Here is a 22,347-nt window from a genome sequence, read left to right as displayed (position 1 = left end):
TGGGTTAACTGATAAAGGGCCCTGTGTTGCTTCCACACACTAAGTCACTCATCCCCTTGGTTTACATGTTAAAACAATCTATTGTATTTTTGGCGGGGAGCATTCTATTTATGCCAATAAAAAGTAAAGTAGCAGCATTCTAAATACATTTTCATCCCATATACATTATTTGATAATCTTCAGTATAAAAACTTGTATATATATTTTTTTTTTTAAAAAGAGATTTGCTTTCCATCAGACTTATAAAAACTTTCCAGTTTTTTTGTTACATTTACAGTCATATACATCTTAAGAGTTGCTCATGGACCTTGTTTAGTCCTTTATCTGTGTACAGTCTGTACCACGTGAACAACAAACTCCTATTAAACTACACCCATCTTTGGACTCCACTCATCTTTGGACTCTTGTCATATGGTACATTAGCGACTCTTAAAATGTGTGCGACTATTAATGTAACAAGAGGACTGGAAAAATTTTAAGAATACATGGAAAGCAAATCTCCTAAAATTAAATAGTTTTGTATCAAAGAATGTATCTGTGGATGAAAGTTTGAGAATTCTGCTACTTCTCCTTTTGTTGACATTAATATGTATCTCCCCACAAAAATAGAATAGAACACATTCTAGCATGCTGTACAAATAATAAATATGTAGCATATAACAGTAGGCAGATATGTTGCTTAGTGAAAACCGGTGCTCTTATAGGTTCTGTAAGTAAACTAACTCCAGAAGCACAGGGAAATGCAAATTATAACTAGGTGTGCAGCATAAAAGGCAGACTTTATGTAAAAACGTGTGCACATATAGGCTTGTTGCAGTTGCCAATAGAGCCCTTAGCTTCTCAGGTGCGATAACATCATGCCCATTGTGGGCTTGCATTCACACCCAGCCGGATATTGGTTTCAAAGTACGCTGATGACGTCACTTTGTCCATAACCCTCAAACTAATCTAATTTTTCATGCAGGAGATAATGCAAGCAAAGCTTCCAAAGCATGTTACCAAAAACTTGTCGAAGTCTATTATATTCCGGCTTGCAGACGCCACTCAGGTCTTTGGTTCAGAGCTTCCCCTAGTGTGGGCAGTAGATCCAGTTAAATATTTGGGAATATAGCTCAGTCGTGATCTACATGCTCTCTGGCATGAAAATTACTGCCGGTTGATGAACTGGTTGGAGGATAGGGTGGACACATGATGAGGCTTCCGCTGTCCCTCATTGGCCAAATCCCCTTAGGTAAAATAGTGATCCTCCCTAAATTTCTATACCTTTTCATTAACATTCCCATGCCGCTGACGGCTCACTTTCGCAGGTGCCTTCGCTGCCTCTTTGTATCATTGGTCTGGGCACGGAGACCGCTTAGGGTGGCATATGAGGTTTTGAATCTTCCTTTTGAGCAGTGTGGGTTCTGCGCCCCTGGCATGTATTTATACTGCTTTTGCGTGCAGGCCCAGTTTGCACATTTCTGGCTGCATTCTGCACAATTATCACGTTGCCCCTGCCCGTTACAGGCTGCTTTGTATCTCCCTCTTAAACGTCCACATGCTCTGGTACAACTGTGGCTTACACAGTCTGGGCCTGCGACAAGTTGTACCAGCGGGCAGTAGTTAATATCATTTGTATGCTCCACCAGCGTCCCTTATTTACCATCTCCTGCTTCCAGTAGCGGAGGACGTGGGCACCTACAGTCGCCTTCAATGGCTGCAGCTGATGACCTTTGGGGATGTTTATCCGGAGGATATGTTCATTCCCCTGCGTAGGGCATATGATGATCCTATGTCCACACCCCTAGATATCCTCACCATCAGCTGCAGGCATCTCTGCGCACCACACATGACACCTTCTCAGTGGCCCCTCCAACTTTCTGCATGCTGGAAGGCCGGGTTGGATTGGGATTCAAAATAGGCCCAGGAATGCTTTAAAAAAAAAAAAAAAAAGTGGCCCAATTTTGCATAATGCCTTTCTGCAAAACACTGCTTTGGCGAAAGTTTATGTTTTTTTAAAAAAGAGGGGGGGGGGGGGGTTTAAGAAGATGGTGAAACACACTTGAAAACAAGTGAGGCCACTTCTGCTCAGGTCCCTGCCCCCGCTCAGTATGCACACCTTAATTGACCGGCCCAGCGAGAGAAAGGGAGTGACACCTATGCCTGTTGATAAAAGGGTAATGGACGTCCATCTACCTCCAGAAAGGCCACTCAGGCACCCACTGGGCCGCTGGTGGTATCCAAACAATGCAAAAACCACCCAAATAGCCCACAGCTAGAATTCAGATACCAGCCCCTCGGTGCATTGTCAGAGTGCCCGCGTTACCAATCCAATGCTACTGGAAGGGATACCAATCCATTGTCCCATCAGCTCATTACATGCTTATACACTACAATGCAGGAAACTGCACGGATTCGTAAACCTCTTGCACAGGATGCCCGAGTGTCGGACTTGGTAACCGCTATCAGTGAAGAACAATAGCTGTACTGCTGATTTCTGTCCCAGGCCCTAGCCCCAAATTATGGGCTTCATCTTATTCATTTTAAATACCAGCACAGCTTGTACCATACCCTGATGCAATTACATGGAATGGGATTACTTGAGGACCCGAATTGTTGGCAGTGCTCTGCTCCTACCGAAATGGGAGTGCTCTAGAAATGCGTGCTTATGGAATGATGTTTTTAATACCATTAGGCAGATTACATTTTGTGAGCTCCAGCGGTCTCTGCTGGTTGCACTGCTTGACTATGTTAAGGGTGCGCCCTCGGCTATGCATACATCTTATTGTTATGCTTTTGCTATTGGCTAAGCGTAGGGTATCTATTCATTCGGGCCAACGGCCGACGCCTCATTTGCCCTCCCTCCGGAATGAGCTGATCAACTTCTTCTGGCTTACACGGTGAGGAAGGGGAAGTGTCATGTTATTGGAACACTAGTGGTTCACATGTGCACATGTGTGTTTTTCTCTGGTTAAAGGCTGAGTGAAACTGTTATGTTTCATTGAGTTGTAATCATCTTGGAGGTTTACCTTGGCTGCTCTATTGTTGGTTTGTATTATCTGTCAATGTAATAAAAAAAGTAAAAAAAATTATGCTATGCCCCAGGGGAGGGGGAAAAGACATGTTGGACAGCCTTAACCAAAAAGCCAGTGAACAGAATACAAGCAAGAAAATACGTTACCTATAGAACTGTAGTTATCCAGTATTGGTATCTTTCATAGATTCATATTTTTGAATCATTCCCTGTCATCGAAGTAGGAGTCCCACTGTATCATAGTAAAGCAGTATGTAGAACTATCATAGGGTATAATGGCAATAGGCCATCAGTTTAATATCCTATGTCCTTTTAAAAACAAGAATTTGCAATGCAATAGATCCCGCATTTACGCGACTTTCAGCTATTGGCATTGCAATAAAAAATAACAGAGCGTCATTAACAAGGAAATGGTCTTTAAAAGACCTGTGAATTACTCGGTGCGGCTGTGTGTGTTCCCGGGAAGCTGTCTCAGCCACACGCGAGGGGGGGAGGGGGCCGAAGCCCTTTGAGCTTAATGGGCGTTGCGCGCCTGCCTGCACGTCGGTGTCTGAGAGGCAGGTTTGGACCAGACCCCATCCATTCTCAGAGTCGCCGAGAGAGCTGAAGACAGCTGTAAATGTTTTTTTCTTTAAATTACAAGAGTATGGCACGTCGCAAATGTACTTGCGACATGGGACGGTGGGAAGGTGAGATTTTAAGGTGGAGCGCGCGCCCCCCTCAAGATGATGTTGGGCCCTCCCAGGGGGGTGTGCCCCACAGATTGAAGAACTCTGCGTTAGGGTCTTGTTCGTGCTATACAAAACCTTCAAATAAATTTATATGTAAACAAGGTGTCCATGGTGGTATTGTTTCGAAGGCTGCTGTCTTCCAGTGCTTCGGGATCTTTTTAAAATGCTTTCCTTGGCAGTACTTAAAAGCGTAATCATTGCCATCTTATAACAGAATTTCCATGTATGTTTGCTTATAGTGTATAGTGACTGTATATCTGTTCAGTTTATTGATCCAATGCCTAGCTGACTGCATGCTCTGGATAGCCCTATCTCAATCTCTGCTTTCTAGGTTTTGTGACCTGGTCTGAAAGTCAGTGTTCATACTTCAGTTACATTTGAGTCGTGGCATCTCCTTTAAAGGTATGCCATATATCTGGGTTTTAGCAAGTCTGCCATTAAAACATGGTAGAGAATTGAGACTAGAGATTGGAGAATAGAGAAACAGAATCTAATGGTAGAGAATTGTAAGTTGTAGGTTTACGATACCTTGAAAAATTTAATGCTGTTTTCAGTACAGATACATGACACTATATTGATTCGAATTAAGGTAGGCAAACTTTCATTTAGCTTGTCTTCATCTCTAAGCTTGTCCAAATTATTAGTAAGACCTCAATCTTACTTCCCCAGTACATTATGCTATTAGTATACGGATTTGCAATGGCTCTAGACCTACTTTCTCTCAAACTACCTTTTGACAGGGTTTGCAAAAGAGGAAGCAAATCTGGAGCACATCAAAACCAAAACTTTGCATAAAAACATTGCTGTTCAATCTGCAAACTGCACTGTCCCTGTCCATTTGAGTATACCTAAAGAAAGTAAGCTTTTGTTGTTTACATAGGGCCAGATGTACGACCTGCCAAATAGCGCCTCACAATTTGCGCCGCATTTGCGACTCGCAATTTGCGAGGCGCTATTTGGCATGTACAACAGTGTGTATAACACGGTTTGTGATTCCTAAAGGGGTCGCAAATTGTGAAGCTTATGAATATTAATGAGCCTCTCGCAATTCGCGAGCCCATTGGGATTGACAGGCCCTCCCATGGAAAGGAAAACGGGATGCATTTAAAAAAAGAAAAATGAAACGTTTTCATTTCACTTTTTTAAGGGCAGGTAGTGGTCCCTGGGACCAGTGCCTGCCCTTCAAAAATATTTTCAGAGCCTGTCACAAAGGGGAAGGGGACTTCATTACCACCCTCTTGAAGAGGGTGGTAATTTTCGAGTGTTTTGCGACCCTAATTGCGGTCGCAAAACATTGGTACATGGCTTTGCGGTCGCCATTAGGAAGGGAACACCCTTCCTAAAAGCAAGTCGCAAAACCTATTTGCGACTCGCTACATAGGCTTTGTACACGGCCCATGAGGTGTTTGCATGGGCAAACGGGTTACAAACCTGTTTACGCATGCAAAAATGGGTTGTACATCTGGAATTTAATGTTTTATGTCCCTAAGACCACATTCTATGAGAATTGATTTATATAGAGAGGAAATGTCAAGACTGACTAACGTGTCAGGTTCCCAATTTACATAGAAAAATGCAGTGTTCCATTCGGATGCATTCAAAATCTTTCACATCTTTAGGGAGCCTAAAAGAGTGCAAGACATAATCTCTGGTAACGGACAATAAGATACACTTTGTCGGTTTCATAAATTGTATTGTAGTCAGCAACCACAAATTAATAGACCGTTCAGACACTAAGGCCCCCTGTCAATACCTGCACTGAGTGGCAGGCACCGTGTGGTGCCTGACACGCGATGCAAGGATTAACAAAAACTCCCATTTCTCTATGGGAGCTTGTGCTGTGGTTGGTTTTAACCATAATAGTGATTCAAGAATCAGTCTACCTTTCCACCTTATCCAGGGTAAAGCATTGTGCTAACATTCTGTTACAACTTTGGTAAAGTCAGTCGGGAACAGTGGAGGTATAAATAAGTTCATGCAGGTTGTCATTATTATGTAAGTTGAGCTCTAACTGAATAGTGGGGTCCTCTGCACCCAAATAAATAATATTTTACTACAGCCACCAAGTAGCAGAAGTGCATTCCTGCCATGCCAGTCCACCACTGTAGGCTCTTTGAATGCATTTTACAAAGGTTACGTTCAGCGGTTTAATCCCACACAGTAGCCTGTGAAATGTGTTGGGGATGGAGTTGACATATTTCACAGGAATCCTCGTTCTGAGATTATCTCACATCTATCCTCTGCAGCTCTGTCCGCCTCGGCTGTGTCCCTCTGTTTTTGTCACCTCTTTCCCTGTACATAACATGCCTTTTGGTAGATTAAATGTTAAATCCTCTGCTGGAAGTTTGTCATCTGGAGGAGAATCTACCTGTGGAAATTCTTCTGACCTACTAACCGTACGGCAGAGGTACTTCTTCATGCCGTAAGAGGGTTCATAGATGCACAGAGAGGATGATTTTATTTTACCACCAGATGCTTCGTTAGACCAAAGCAGTCCCTAGTCATAGTAAAATAATCTACAGAAAGGGAGCTGGAAAACCTCACTTGCAAAGAAAAAGGTGGGAAATTATTAAGATTGGGGAAAAGTTATGAGGGAAAGACATTTACGCATGCAATCGAATTACATAGCGAACAATAGAAAAATATGGCTCAACATGATCAGGTAAGGAAACAACAATAGAAGGTTGAAGGGCAGGCAGTGGATCAGAGGGCATGATTCAACTCAAAACATTGCACTTGGAATGTGATAGAGTAGTGATCAACTGGGACCAATTGTGAAGGGTTAAGAATATGTAATAAAATTGAAGCACCAGCTGTTTCTGCCTAATCGAGATTGAAAGTCACTTGTAAAATACTATGAGAACTGGTAGAAGAAAATGAAATGGAGACTCAAAAAGGTTTCTGTAAAAGGAGATATGAGAATGCAATTAAATAAATCTTTAAAAATGACAGTCACACTACCTCCGCTTTTGTAATCCTGATCCCGCCTACTCTCGAGAACGCTTCCTGTCAGTTTCACGGTGCGAGGACGCTGCGAGGGATTCCCTCTTCGTTTGGACTTTTGGATTGCCTTTGTGAACTCGAAGACGCTGGGAGGTCTTCCTTCTTCGTGGAACGTTTGTTGTGGTGAGCTGACGCTGTGAGGTGTTTCTTCTATTGGGACATTCTTCGTGGTAAGCGCGAGGTCGCGCTGATTGCTCCTAATCATTCCTCCCTGTGCAACGCCGTAGCGCGAGGGAAGCGCTACGGACAATTACGTGTTGAAACTTATCAACCCGCTGGCTATTTCTTTCCTTTGAACGCTGTTGCGCGAGGTAGCGCTCCTCGGAAACACTCTTAACAAGTTCCAGCAATACGCACGTACGCGTTTCAAAACGAACGCGGTGCTATTGATTTTTTTATTTTTTTTGCTGTTCTTTCACGAACGCTAGGAGGAGGTCATTGCTATCTTTGGAATCTGCATGCATGGTGATATATGCAGGGCTTTCATGGGACAGAAACGTTCTTCGCCTTATTGGACAAGCTATGTAAATATGAGTCTCTAATTACGAAGAGCACTAGGAAGTGCTACACCCTTTATTTAGTTGCTGGGATTCACCATGGAGAAAACGAACTGTGGTGTTTTTTAAACTCAGCTCCTTTCATTTATTTGGCGTTGAGAAAAAGAGACGCTTTAAAACATGATCCGAGATTCTTATCTGTGGGCAAGCACCTGTTTTCGAATCCGCTTGTTGCCCCCCAGATCATTCTAGCAAACCTCCTGGTGGCTCATTCCGGTCTCTTCTCTCCCCAGGGATACCTCCCTCTTCTTGTTTATTCCAAAAGGCAAGGGGGTTGCTTGTTCGTTGACCTGTGGGCGTATCACTGACTTCTGCCGCATTGTGTGCCCTGTGCCTTGCGCGCCCTGTCCTGCTGAACCCTTAGTCCCCCGCCGCCGCAAGCACCAACAGCGGTCGCCGAGTGGGGTCAAACTACGTTGTCCAGCAGCCTGTGCAGCCAGAGACCCGCCCACAACCTTTCCCGCGCCAGGAGGCGCTTCAAAAACCGGCGCTTCCTTCGCGTCGCGGGACGCGCGCGGGCGTCGCCGGGCTGAGCCCGGGCAGAGGGCGGGGCCGTCTGTGGCCGTCCGGGGCCGGAAGAGGCCGGGCTGGGCCTCCCCCTTGACAACGCTGGAAGTAGGTTGCAGCCGTGTTCGACTTGCTGATCACTGACATTTTGATTAACCTGTGATTGTTGTAGTCCACTGATTTGTGTTGCCCTGTGAGACATGGCTGGAAAGGGCAAGCGTTTCACAGCCCCCTCCACAGTAGCCGGGACTATGGACCAATTCATTACACGTGCCGTCTCGGTACTGGAACATGAGATAGCCATGACTGAAAAACGCCTCTCGTTAGATTCTGTGTCGGGCCGGCGCTCATCATTGGGCCCGCTTGCTCTTGTTAAATCACCAATCATTTCCAGAGAGCGCCAGAGCCAGAGGGAGGAGGTATCACTACTATCTACGTCTGACTCATCCCAGCAGATGTCATCCCCAACCGGGATGTTGATAAATCCCCCAATAAATATGGATATAGTGCCAGAGGAGGAAGTTGCATCTCGAATCTCCCCTAGTGCCCCCCGCCCCCAGACTAGAGCAGGGGCTAGATCTAATACATCCACTGGTGCAGTTACTCAGAAAAGGAAAAGGGGAGGGGGTAAGGATGGTGGTAGGCAGGCGAAAATAACCAAGGCAACAAAAAACTTGGTACCCCCTGTCACCGCAAGTACTAGCGCACACCACCCCATGGTTGAAACTAGCTCACTCGCTCCCCCCTCACTCGAATCTACTAATATAACCTCACAGCTAGAACGCATAGTACGATCTCTTATTTCTCCATTAGTGGAAAGGATTGAAAAGGTTGTAACTAAAGTTGATAAACTAGAGCAATGCATTTTGGACAACTTCTGTTCACTGAAGAATGTTGTTAAGCTGTGTACTAGGGATATATCGAAAACTAACTGCACCTATGGAGCAAGCCCAACCCTTGCCATCCCACCTTTATGTGGCCAACCCTCTGATTCTGCCCCCTCTACCTTAGGCACTGGTCTATCGATGAATACTTCCATGCCATCCTTAAATACCCAACAACCATCTCGGAGGGAGGGAGTGCAACAAAATAGACAGTCCCCGAGGCAATCGGGTGGGCTACGCAAGGCACCCTCAGGCCCTATTATTGCGAACCTAGAAAGATCTAACGCGATTGTTAATACCCCTCCCCCATGTAATGTAACTAGGCCATCTCCGACCCAAATACATCTACCTCAAGAATCTTTCCCATATGTCGTGGTATTAACGGGTGTTCCTGAACTTCCTATTAACAAAATGGAATCCTTTGAACAACTAAAAAATAAAGTAAGTCATTGGCTTAACATCCACAGGCCAATACCGAATGACTTGAATGGTCGGATTCTTTTTGTTAGAAGGGTCCATTGGATAGGCCCCCAACCAAAAAACACGCAGGGTGATTGCATCATTGTCAATTTTAAAGACCCACGCCTCCCTAGGTTCATTACTGAGCATACATCTTTTGAGTCTAGATCCAGCATAGAGGCCCACAATTTAGCCTACTTCTACACTGGAGGCTTTTGCCAGTGACAATCCTATAGCTTGACACCACCTTTTCATCCCGTGACATGGAGGGCAACTGTTACTACACCAATAGACCCGGTGGCCATCACTTTGGTTCGGACCGGATCCCAAACAACACCTAGAGCCCCAACACCACCTCCAGCCGGCTCGTGTGAGAGGGAAAGCTCATATAGTCAATCTACTGTGCGCCACACTATACGGCCCGGTAACTATACTGGCACCCTTTTGTCATGGAACCTGGCTGGCATTAACACTAAACTTGACTCCCCCGAATGGGTTAGCTTTGTAAATAATTACGATCTCTGCTTATTGCAGGAAACATGGTCCCTCGAGGCTCGGTTTTTGCCGGGTTACCTGAGCTTTCATGTCCCAGCGACGAAAGGCCCGAAAGGCCGTCCTTCTGGCGGCCTTATTATTTGGGCTCGCCAGGATCTATTTCCACATGCTGTGGCAATTGACACCGGGTCCCCAGACATCCAATTAGTGAGATTAACTTTTAATCACAAGTGCTCCCTTGATATTTATAACATCTACCTTCGGGGTACCAAAGGGAAAAAGTCAAGGGAGCTGGATATTTTAACCTCACTTATTGAATCCAACTCGTGCCAGAGGGATCTGATCGTAGCTGGGGATTTTAATGTCACCTTTGAGCCCCTTTTAGATTCCGATCTGGAAGGGGGCACTGACCCCGACGAGGACGGTCAATGGGGAATTCCAGGTCTTTCGTTACCCCCCATCAAAAGGTGGTCTACGGCAGCAGTCCAGATAAATGCATTTTGCCTTGGAAAAGGCTTACGGGCATTGAACGGCAGAACAAAGGGTGACTTGATGGGAGCATATACCTTTGATAATGGCCGTTCGGCCAGTAGGATTGACTACGTCCTTTGTTGTTTGAGGCTGTGGCGTCACCCCATAGACATGGTGGTGGAGAAAAGACTAGAGAGCGACCACAACCCTATCAGCGTCTCCCATTGTTGGTGGGGTTCACCCTGCCCATTGACCAAGGAAACAACTGTGGATCCCTTGGCGTGCGTCCCATCAAACGATATGCGGAGGCTAAAATGGTCTATGGTCAAGACCAACACCTCAGTAATGGCTCACATTGATGCCACTCTTTCTGCAATCAATGCGAACCTCGAAGCAACTCTGAAATCTCAGGACCAAAATGTACAAGCAACTAGAATACACGAGTCATTTTTTGAGGATTTACGTGCTTTCTTTTTTAAAAAATCAAGAAAGGTCACTATACCACCGTCCAAGCGACCTAGGTGGTATGATAAGCAATGTAAAAGAGCAAGAGTTACTCTGGCCAATGCCCTTTCCACGGGGAGTCTACCTCTCATCCAATCTGCTAGACATTCTTATAGGAAAAGCATTACTCAAGCTAAACGAAAATGGGATGCTTCATTTTGGCTTGAATTGAAGGATGCTTGCTATGCCCGTGACACGAGATTATTCTGGAACGTGCTAAAGTGGGGCAGAGGGGGTTCCCCTGACAACCCCGCGAATCATGTCACCCAAGACGACTGGTTGAGGTATTTTAAACCCCAATATGCACGAGTACCCCACTGTAGTAATTTGGGCTCTACTCCATATGTTTTCTATTCGTCGGGCCCTTTTGGCGCTAACGACGTATTAGTTGCCTTGTCTTGTGTAGCTACAGGGCGGGCCCCCGGTTTGGATGGTGTCCCATCCGACCTCTTCCTTAGTAATAAAGCTTCTTGGAGCAAGTATATTGCCCTAATCGCGAACGCCGTGGCTGTAGGTGCCCCAGTACCCAAATCCTGGGGGGGCGCTATTATAATCCCAATATATAAAAAGGGCGACAAAACCCTCCCAGGGAACTACAGGCCCATCAGCCTAATTGACACTATTCAAAAAGTCATTGGGAGGATGGTACTGAATGAGGTGCTCAGTTGGATAGAAGCTAATAAGATCCTTTCCAATCTCCAAGCGGGCTTCCGCAAATTTACCAGCACTGTGGACCAGGTGTTTCGCTTTAAACAATTACTTTGGAAGGTAGTTGAACTAGGCAAAGGCAGTCTTTATGTCACCTTTGTGGATTTAAGAGCAGCCTTCGACCTTGTCCCTCGAGAGCATCTCTGGAGGGTTCTAGAAAAGCTTGGTCTACCTCTGGAGCTCTTGACTCTAATCAGGAGACTCCATGAGCCTAACTTTGCGAAAATACAATGGGGTGGTCGGGAGGAAACAACTCAAGAGTTTCCTGTGGAGAGTGGTGTGCGCCAGGGATGCGCCATGGCTCCTACACTTTTCTCCTTGTATATCAACGGAGTAGTTGATTACATGCTCAAAGCAAACACTGACGCCCCTAAATTGGCAGGAGTCCCTATACCAATATTAATGTTTGCCGACGACACCCTTATAGTGTCCAAAACACCGTGCGGCATGCAAAGGGCTCTGTCAATCTTCGAAAATTTCTGCGAAGATCATGGATTGGAGGTCAATGTGGCAAAGACCAAGCTTATGACCTTCAATCCACACCCAAGCTACAGAGTTGGCAAGCTTCTAATGAACGGCCAAATCCTGGAGGAGGTAACAAATTTTCCTTACCTGGGTATCCATGTCTCCAATAATAATCGGTGGAATAGACATTTGGAATTGTCCACGTTGAAATTTACCCAGATTACGGGGGCGCTGGTCAAAGAGCATAAAAAATCGCTCATAAAACCTATCAAACCAGTGCTAGAAGTATATGAGGCAAAGGCCCTAAACTCTGTCCTGTATGGGGCAGAGCTCTGGGGTTTTGACCCATTAACACCCCTAATAGCCGCAGAAAATAAATTTCTCCGTTACATCGTCGGCCTGCCACAAAGTACGCCAATGGTCCCATTGCGCTATGACCTGGGTAGAAAGGGTATTAATGATCTGGCCAGTCTCCGTCCGGTTTTATACTGGAGGAGACTATGGACCACTCCGGAGCTACAACCCTACGCAAGGGGTATCTTGGATATAATCCGGGTTGACAAGTTTCACAAGATTGGATGGTTAAGGAACCTTCGTGAATCCTTAAAAGCCCTGGGGTTGGAAGATCTATGGAATGATCCAGTTGGTGCCCTGTTCCCAGCCAAAAAGCTATTGAAAACATTATATTGGGAACAGGTAAATCGCAGGGTATGGGGTTCTTTTTCTGCCCCCACAATGACCAGCCGCTTTCTAGAGGCAAAGGCCTCACCTACCCTGGAACCTTACTGGGATCTGATTACTTCACCGACTGACAGGAAACTTTACTTCCAACTCAGAGCAGGTTCCCTTCCACTAAGGGCTCTAACTTGTGGGTGGTTTGGTACAACTATATGCACTTGTCCTGCTTGTGGTGCGAAAGAAGAAACAATTGCTCACTTCTTGTTTGTCTGCCCGGTATATGTTACCCCCAGACGTCATTGGCTCTCTCCTTTATGTAAACTTTTGGGCACAAGGAGATCTGCCGTTGCCATTAGAATTCTACTCACAAGCACTTTACCATTCCACTCAGTAGTTTTAGCCAAATACATGGGGTGGGCATGGTCCCTTAGATTAAAAACCCTCCGGTCTAGTGAAAAGGTGCATAGGCAGGCCCTCAAATATGATTATTACTCGTGTATTAACTTTTTTAGCACTACTTGATCATCAATGTTTAATCTATATCATCGCGTCTATTTCTATGTTTAATATCCCTTTTACATAAAACTTTTATCTATTTATTGTAAAGTTTTTACATTTTTAATCATTAACTGACTTGTTTTACTTGTATTCGTTTTTTGTGTTTGTGTCTTGTATGAATTATTCTAATTCGAATAAAGACTACTATGATGATGATGATGTAATCCTGATCAATATGATGGATCCTATCATGGTCTCGAAGCAAACCATCAAATGTAGGCTCTTAAAAGGAAATACACCACATATTGTGGTAAAATCACGTATAAAAAACAAACCGTAGGAGATCAGTAGCGTTATTGCAGAGTATTACACAACATACTAAAAAATGTGGAAGACCTGGTGGGGCTATATGTACTAGTGGAAATAGAACGAGTGGGTAGCTCTTTTTGTTTTATCTACACCATAAAGACCTTTTCCCTTTACAGAGGAAGAAGGCTTTCAGCACTCCTTGGTTTGTTGGTCTAAGTGTCGAAATTCAACAACTGAAAATGTATGCACCATGGATATTTTATGTTTTTATGTGCAACAGTCCTGAATTTTTAATACAACGAAGTATTGCTTGAAAAATCCTTTATATTTGACAATGTTAGGTTTTTGATACATCGAAACAGCCAACATGGATTTCGTCAATACATGACTTTTCTCCAGTCCCAAGCAGCTAAAATTCTTCTCTCGATAGATCCTGGGTGCCACACTTGACACGTGGTGCTACCATACATCGCATATCACTGACAACTGTGACCCTTTGTTTCTGTGCTATGTGCGACTACATGCAAGATTGTTATCCCACATTGGATACCAGTGCTGCCAAACACCTCCTATCAAGCACACTACTAACCTGTGTCACAATAACTTACTAAGATCTTACGGTGGCCTGCTGCAAATAATACGCACCATACCTGAAATTGGCTATCCCGCGAACGGCCTCACTTTATATTTTATTGTATGTCACAATTTTAGTTTGGTCCTTAGGATACCATTTATTGACGAAACACCTGTCAGTTGTTTCCTAAGGTATATATTCTTAGATATATCAAGAACTGTCATATATAAGTCTATTCTATGAACTGTAACACTTCGTTGCATGAAAAACTCAGGACTTTTGTATAAAAACAAACACATATCCAAGAGCATAAATTGTTTCCAATTGTTGAATTTTGACAGTTGTACTAATAAATTCAGGAGTACTGCCATAAATCCATGTTAAGTATTCGATCAGTTCAGTTCTCACACCATGAGTAGCTTCCACTGCACAATCTACAAGTGTCTAGCACCTATAGCGTTCCACAGTCCCGAACATGCCAGAACAGGTGATCAGTCCTGACAGATAAAAATAAGAGTGCATCATGGCCAGTTGTTTGACAAATGAGGATCCATAATATGGTGAAGGGTGGCAGTGTTAAACTTTGATGACACAGGGCAATCTTTGCTAGGACATCCCTTCCTTGTTCCTAATCCACTAAGTAGTTGATCTAAATTATTAGTTTCAGGTGCTCATATTTTGACTGAGATACACCTCAAGAGTCTACGCACAAGTGCTGGCTCTGCTACTGGTAAGGGTTCATATATTGTACTAAAAAGACTTGCCCCTAACTCAATGACCTGGTAGTGTGTGCAGAGGCATAGGCACAAAATTGTCCATGAAACAGAGCTTGCCTCTGAATGTAAGTGGGGAATACCAGAGGTTAATCCTTATCTGACACAAGCGTGCCATTTGTGTTCCTGGGGCATGTGCAGTAGTGGCTGCCAACTGATTTTGAATGCACCGTAGTTGGGCACACATCTTACCCTCTTCCAAAAAATAGCACCATGCCTACCTGCCTGCTCATGTACAGTTCTGATTGGGTGCCATGCCCAGATGTTGCAAAGGCATCCCTATGTGTATGTTGAGTGTGTGTTGTGTCTACAGTACCTGCTTGTAGGACTCCATATTATTGGTGAGTGTGTGTATGCTGCAGCCAGTGGGATCCATTTTGGATTGCCCCTGTTTTTGAAATGGTAGAAGATTGAGATGCTGATACAGTCTCCCCAGACAATTGAAGTGTAGTTTCTACATTCCTGAGCTAGAGGATATTGCTCCAGACACTTGAAGTGTGGAAGGGAAGGAGACTAGGCTGCCTTTAGAAACTCCATGTGGCCTATTTAAGAGGGTATTGTTGATTAGTTCTCCCTGAGCATTGCCATTTGTGTGATGTTAGTGGAATGGCGTGAGTAGACAGAAGAGAGGTTTTAGAAGGAGGGAAGTTTCTAGGCAGGGCATGAAACATTTGCCTTACCCTTAGTGGTCCATCCAGAAAGGTTGATGACCGCCAGGTGCAGAGCTTCACGCTTACTGTGCTTGTTATTGGTACTCTTCCTCTGAGCCAGCATCATCACTACCGGCTGTGGAAGCCATCACCTTACACAAGAATTGTTTGCACTGCAGAATGAGATGACATTATGAAAAGGAACAACCCCATGCTGGTTCCTCAGCTGGATCCACATCTTCTATCTGACAGTGCTGTTTAAAAGTGGGAACCAAACCGTCCAAATTTGTTCTAGTATCAACCTGTTTCACTGACCAAGGATATGGGTATGCCACAGAGTACTGGAACAGCAGCTGTGACCTGGAACTGTTAATACTAATAGCCAATCTCTCATATGCATGGAGACATCACATGAAATCTGCACGTCTCGCTGGAGAAGATATGGGTGTGTCTGAGACTTTGGAACCTGCCATTCTGCTGAGCAGGAAGAAGGGAGCACAGTGTCCTACAGGAGCTGTCTGTCTGAGGAGAAGCCCAGCTGTCAAGTCCAGTGAGAGGGATGGCCCAGAAGAAGCAGACTGCCAAGTGAGTGTTTGGAGCTGAGGGTCCCCGAACGTCCCAGCCTGAATAAGAAACCATGTACCAGCGAGCCTGCCACAGAGGCCACCAAGTGGAAGAATGAGCATTTGTGCTGACACTACTGTTGCCGAGCCCGAGGACTTCCCTTCCATACCATGGACTGGAGGGAAATTGTTTCCTACCACATGGTCTCGAACCGATTTCTTATTTGTCTTCAAGCAGCTGCTGCATTCTTAACTAGCTGATGCGGAAAGGAGACCGGGCTGCTGAAACCAGCTCAGGTGACCGCAAGCATGATTGTTCTCCTTGTGCAAACTACATCAGTGCACCTGCACTTGGAAGTTAAGTGTGAGAGACATTGACTTTGAATTGGCTAAAAAGACTTGACTTTCGAGGATGATTGCAACCTGCATACAAGTACTGCCTAGTCACTTCCATGTTATGTTTTGGTCTGACTACAGTGCTTCTCTTTTCTTGAAAGATGAGCACTGGGCTCAACATTTTCTTAATGCACCTTTTGCTTGAATCCTTGAGCTCCAAGTCCTTACCTCCATACTACCTCTCAGAGATGCCAGGAACTGCTCGCCTTCACTTCCCTGAGAGTCCAGTAGTAGGGGTGTAGTTTGCCAAGCTTGCAGCACCATAATAGGGTAGGCCCCAGAACTCTAGTGATAAACTGCTTCAACCACCACTGCTGAAGCCCATAACCCCTGCTTGCACTATGGCCCCCAAATGAGTTCTGGAATAGAGATTTTATGGATTTGGATCCGTCAACCGTGCACAGTCAGTGGGCTACTATTCAGCATTCAGAGGGGTATGGCAAGATATTTTGAATGCAGAGCCCGTAGACTTTACTAATGTTTGTGAGCAACTGCTCTCACATAATCGTCCAAGCCATGTTATATACCCATTGAATGTCTGCAGAGATGTGTTTATTTACATGGTGAGAGTGGTGTGTTTTAGGGTAGAAGTTCTTCTACATTTCGTTAAGTCATGTACAGGGATGAAACCTGCAGTTCCCACTCAGGAGAGGTAGTCCTGTGATGATCATGGCGTGTGTGATGGCTAGTATGATTGTCCCTGAGGGAGTTTAGGTCTGATCTACATGAGTTGTCACATCCTTGCTTATCATTGGTCTTCATTAAAGGAATATGAAATGCAACAATGTGGCTCCTCACACATTTGGATGACACTATAATTTTAGTAGGGGTGAAGCAAATGAAAGTTGTGGTGGAAAGGTTATTTCTTGTCTATTGAACTAAATTTGACAATTGCATCTTTATGGTTTCACTCAGAAAGGCTCCTGTTTGGATCATTTTTGTGAGGTATGGTGTACTTTAATGTTGTGTTATGTGTATTTGTATAGCGCACTTTTATCCATGAAAGCATCTTGGCGCTGTGCAGGTGTGTGAGGTTAGCCCTAGGAGCAGTGTGTAGACTTACTCAAAGAGCCAGTTTTTTGCTTCTTGCGGAATTCAAGAAAGGAGGAGAAGGCTCTGATGTGTTTAAACTTGGCTGACTGTTCAAGCTAGTTGCTTTGGTGTATCCTTACTGATGTAAGCCATATGGCGTGGAAGATGGACGATGTGGTAATGACCTAATTAGTTACTGGTAAACCAAAGGACGGATTTAGCTGATTTATAAATTGGATGAGTCCAACTCTTGATTATCCTACATTTATCCTACTAATGAAGTTTGAGACTTATTCGGAAGATCCAGCAGGGTAGTTGATCTACTTGCATAGCCAGGAGACAGACTTCACAACAATACTTCTGTTGGGGGAAGAGTTGTCCTGTGTGGTTATACACAAAGCTTATGGGGACATGCACATAGAGTGGTGTTGGAGGTAGGGGTACATGCCTAGCCAGCCATTTGTGGAGAGCAAGCAAGGATGCTGGGAGAAGACTCGACCTCAAAGATATTAGAATTGTAAAAGGAAAAGTAGAATCAAGAGGAGTAGGAAATCATTGGAGCATCCATGAAACTATGGCATTTCTTGATTTATAGTTTACTCGTTGGTTGAATATTTTGGAACAATGCAGGATTTGAAAAAAAAAGGGTTTGAGAGCAAGAGGTGAAACTAACTCTTGGGCACCTCGCAAAGGTCACTGGCCTGAAATTGCTTTGGTAAGCAGCGGGGCACATTGCCAATGGTCCCCAACACTGGAAACACCCATGTTGCCTTCCCTAAGTTGAAACCAATGACAGTGGGAAATCCTACACACTTGTAGATTTTCCTTGTTCCTTTAGTTAGATTTGGGCTTAAAATCCTTCAAATACGGATTGTATGAGTCAAAGTGTAGGGATTTAAACCCTATCCAACTCTCTGCCATTTTAAGCATTGCCTTTAAGTTTGTTTGTGGCTGGCTCAAAGTGCGTACGTTTTTAGACCACTGCGCCATATTTTGCCATTTATAGTATAGTGTTGGGACACTGGAGAAACTTTGAAACCGGAAAGTCATCAAACATTTCTTGGTTCTCATGTACCAGCTAACTAGCTGTGCAAACTGAAATCGCAGAACTTTTAGCAGAGGTGCATCTTCAGCGGACATTTGGACAACCGATACGCATTCAAGTGAAAGAGAGTACAAGGTGTATTTTCATAATCTCATCTCCTGGGAAATTCCATAGAATGAAGGAATGCCTTTCATGTCACTGATTAATTGTGCAAAAAGCTTTTGATAGAATTGTGGTAATACTCAGTAGCAGGGATTAAGATTAAAAGAAAATAGCCAATCGTCCAAATGTTAATTTCATATGTGTTTATTTTTGCAGGTTATTAAAAACAATTTGAACCCAGTTTGGAGGCCCTTTAAAATACCCCTTCAGGCACTGTGTGACGGAGACTTTGACAAATCAATCAAGGTAAATTCCAGTACATACACATTTAAATGCCTGAAGAATTGCCATTCGGAGTGTGTGACAGTTAACAAAAAGGGGTAACATTTGTTTTAATATTTCTGCCTTTTCTTCAACAACATAATGTAAAATTCATAAAACTTGCTTTTTAAAATTCAGCATCGTCTGATGTTCTCGTCCATTGAATATGTATAGTTTTATAATTAAAATTAAATGGCTGGATTTAATGAGGGGGCTTGCAAGAAGAAGCTGCAGGCAACTTGATCTTTATTGTATAATCCTATAAATGTTACTTGAAAATATCTATTTTCAAGGTCTCCAGTGTAATTAACCTGGATATGACCGTACCATTTATTTTCGGTTATTGTCTTTTTGTTTTCACAAGCAGAATACTGTCTGAAGCGGCACCCACCCGTTTAAAAAACACTTTCTGCATTGAACAAAAGAGACCTAAATCTCTTTGGAGATCGCATGTTACATAACCACAGTGATTATGATTGTCTAATTTCGAATTGAATGCTGATATCTAGATTTTTCCAGTTTAACAGGGCAAACATATAGTATTGCCATTGATAACAGTTTCTTTTTCTTGTGCACACCTTTTTTGAAGGTGGGGTGCAATTACAGCTTGCATATTCTATGCATCTACCTGGTGGTATTATTTGCTACCTGGAGATTTTCAGGCTTAACTTCAGAGGAGACCATTTTGCAAAGAATGCAAATACTAAACAAGCATTAGCAATACAACCAGTAGATGTGGCTTACTGATTTTAGTTGAGCAAATCACTCCTACTCATGGCAAACGTTTTGCAAATCTGCCCTTGGTCTTGAAGAGTTGAAAAAATGTAGCTCCTGTTGCCCTTATTTCTTGGAAACTGCCCTTGAGTTGATAGCCTCTTATAGATTGTTTCCACAGTCTGCCAGAGATAAAACCAATACCGCTAGATATAAGAGGGAATATCCGAGAACCCCAAGTACTCTTTGAGCCCTGCAGCTCATAATGAACAAAGGAAACACATTTATTTTACGTTCATAATTAATCTGTGGTGAAGGGTTAGATTTATGAATAGGCATAGAGAAAAATAACTCCCGAATCCTGGGCTCTGTCAGAGGTCTGATATGGCTTCAACTACACCATAACACATGCCCATTCTTTTTCACTAGATGTTTTCCTTATATTCAAAGAACTCCTTATCAAAATTGTAGGAGCTCTGTTATGTGGCATGCCATGGAAAAATATTCTATCAATTGTTTAACCTAGATCTGAACGATGCCAACATTCAAATTCTAGTTTGGCAGTCTCAGTGGAAATGTTTAGTGAGTGTCTCAAGTGAGTGTATTACCTGTGCAATCTGCTCCATTTTGACCACTTTCCTAAGGAGTCTGTGTTTACATCTACCTAGGCAACTGCTTGTTCATAGCCACTTCCCCATGGATGCTCTGAGTTATTTATTTGAAAGTTTTGTATAGCACGAACAAGACCCTAACAGGTATCCGAGCGCTTTACAGGGTTGGTGTAAATAAACAGAAAACAAAAACAGAGAGAATGTAGGTGAGACTAATACAAAGTATTACTAAAACAACCTATGAGTTCTTTCTGCTAGAGGATTGATGTTCAGGCCTTATGCCACAGGCCTGTCTGACAACATAGCTTAACCCCCCCCTAGTTGGAGCACAACAGGTGACCTTCTAGTCACAACTGCATGATAGCTTTCCCTGTCCTGTGCTTTTTTTTTTAAAGACCTCAGGCACATTCTCTGACCATAACATAGTTGCTTCAGAGAGAGGACTCTTGGATTTATGATCACAAGTCCACATGCCCCTTCAAAGTGCTTGTCATTCTGCTTCCCCGCACATGTCAACAGGAATCGGACCCTCCGCCCCTCTCTATACATGTTTGATTGGTCGTCGATATCCGTCTCAAAATCACGTCTTACTTTGAGCTAAGACAGCCATGATTTAATATAGGTCCAAGTACAGATAAAGTGTCACTTCAACATTTGACCTAGTTTACTGTCTTTAGTTCCAGATGAATGGTGGCTCATTACAGATGCATCCCAGAGTTAACGACAAAAATTCATACCAAAACTGTTTGATTTACTCTGACCATATCACGGCAGTGTTAATAAACAAATGTGTGTATTCTCCTCTTGTTTAAATGAGGATTTAGTATGGGTTTTGGATTCTCTGTAATCAGCCATCCATCAAACAGAGCTGCAGAATGTTCAAGCAGAGCATCTGGTCAAACTAATGCTCACCGCAAACATATGGGAGCCGCACAACACTGATGCATCTTTGTCATACTCTGGATGTAAACATTTAGTTGTAAATGTCTCAATTTTAAATGATGTATGATCTCTCTTGTGGAGATGTTTAAGCTTTAAAGGGGTAGGCACTTTTTCTAATTTTACCACTATATAAGTTTTGACTCAAAGTTGGATTGACAAATCAACAGGGTCAGATATGATCCATGGGTCAGATAACAGGTGTATTTCACAGTATGTCCAGAATCTAAGCTCACCAAGAATTGGCTAGAGCTCTAGTACTTCTTCAACTCCAGCGAGATAGTATTCCGCGTCTCAGGAGTGCTTCACTCCTTCTGAATAGCTACTTTGTGCCTCAGAAATTAGCCTTAAATCCTTAGGAATCACTTCACAGCATCACATTTCACCTTGTGGCTGAGAAGAACTTTACCATGTAATAGTATAAGAGCGAATAAACACATTCTGCTATTGGGATAGTCTAAGAATAAATCTGCTTATCCACTCTTATACTGTTATCTGGTGATGTCATTGGAATATCCAGAGTGGTAAGCTGACTTTCTCTTGTTCTTCCTTTGGAATTCTGATTGTGATCTTTTTGACAGCCTTTCCTATTTAAATTTAATTTACAGGAGAATCCTTTCAGTTTGGGATTACAGCCATATGTCATCATGAAAGGCCGCAGTTTTATTTGAAAGAAGCACGGACTTCCTAGCATAGTGATAAGGTTTTTCGTGTGTCTCACCTCACCCGTTTCCCAACATTTTAGTTAACTTCCATCTTTTAAACTGGAAATTAGGAGGACCATCAGAGTTTAATTAGACCTTCTGTTCCCTCTGGTCCTGCTCCAGGCTTTTCATGCAGATGCAGGCAGGACCAAGGGGACATCTGTAACTTTCCATTGACTTGTTCACTAAACATGCTCTGCATTCTTCAAGCATTTTGTAGTCCGAATATTGTAGTTCATGTTTCCCTATTAAACTACATGTTTTATTGAAAAATTGTTGATCTCTGTGAATTGGGGAAATTTACATCACAGAAATCCAAGGAAAATGTGTTATTTGAGACAAAGTTTGCTAGGCGTTGTGAGTTAGAAAACGTTGTGGGATCCATGTGAGACACATCACCATGACCTCCCCTCGATGTCTAGTTTTTAGAACTGTCTGGGTTTGGTAGGTTTCCCCAGCTGGTGGCCGACTCAAGCCCGAAAAGTGCATCCATTCAGCATGGGAGTTGGGACGATATTGGAATTTAACCCCACTCTGCTAGCCCATTTGTAAAAACAGCACCCAAAAGAATCAAAACTTCCTCTTGCTTGCCATAGGGATGGGGATGCTTTAATCCCAGGGGAGCAGAAAGACTGTTGAGG

The 22,347-nt window shown here is 43.6% G+C and overlaps 1 protein-coding gene across 9 annotated transcripts in view; it reads left to right on the top strand.

Annotated features, from left to right (window-relative positions):
• CPNE3 (copine 3) overlaps nt 1-22,347 on the top strand; it is a 434,216-nt gene that overhangs the window by 287,973 nt on the left and 123,896 nt on the right. For all 9 annotated transcript variants that reach the window (XM_085605326.1, XM_085605317.1, XM_085605318.1 and 6 more), the window contains one exon: nt 18,634-18,723. In XM_085605326.1, the coding sequence (XP_085461452.1) occupies nt 18,634-18,723 (90 nt within the window). The remainder of the gene's footprint in view (nt 1-18,633; nt 18,724-22,347) is intronic.

Source organism: Triturus cristatus, chromosome 5_1 (assembly GCF_964204655.1).
Source record: "Triturus cristatus chromosome 5_1, aTriCri1.1, whole genome shotgun sequence".
Lineage (NCBI taxonomy): Eukaryota > Metazoa > Chordata > Amphibia > Caudata > Salamandridae > Triturus > Triturus cristatus.
Note: the sequence above shows the minus strand (reverse complement) of the source record. Positions and strands in the feature narration are given on the sequence as shown.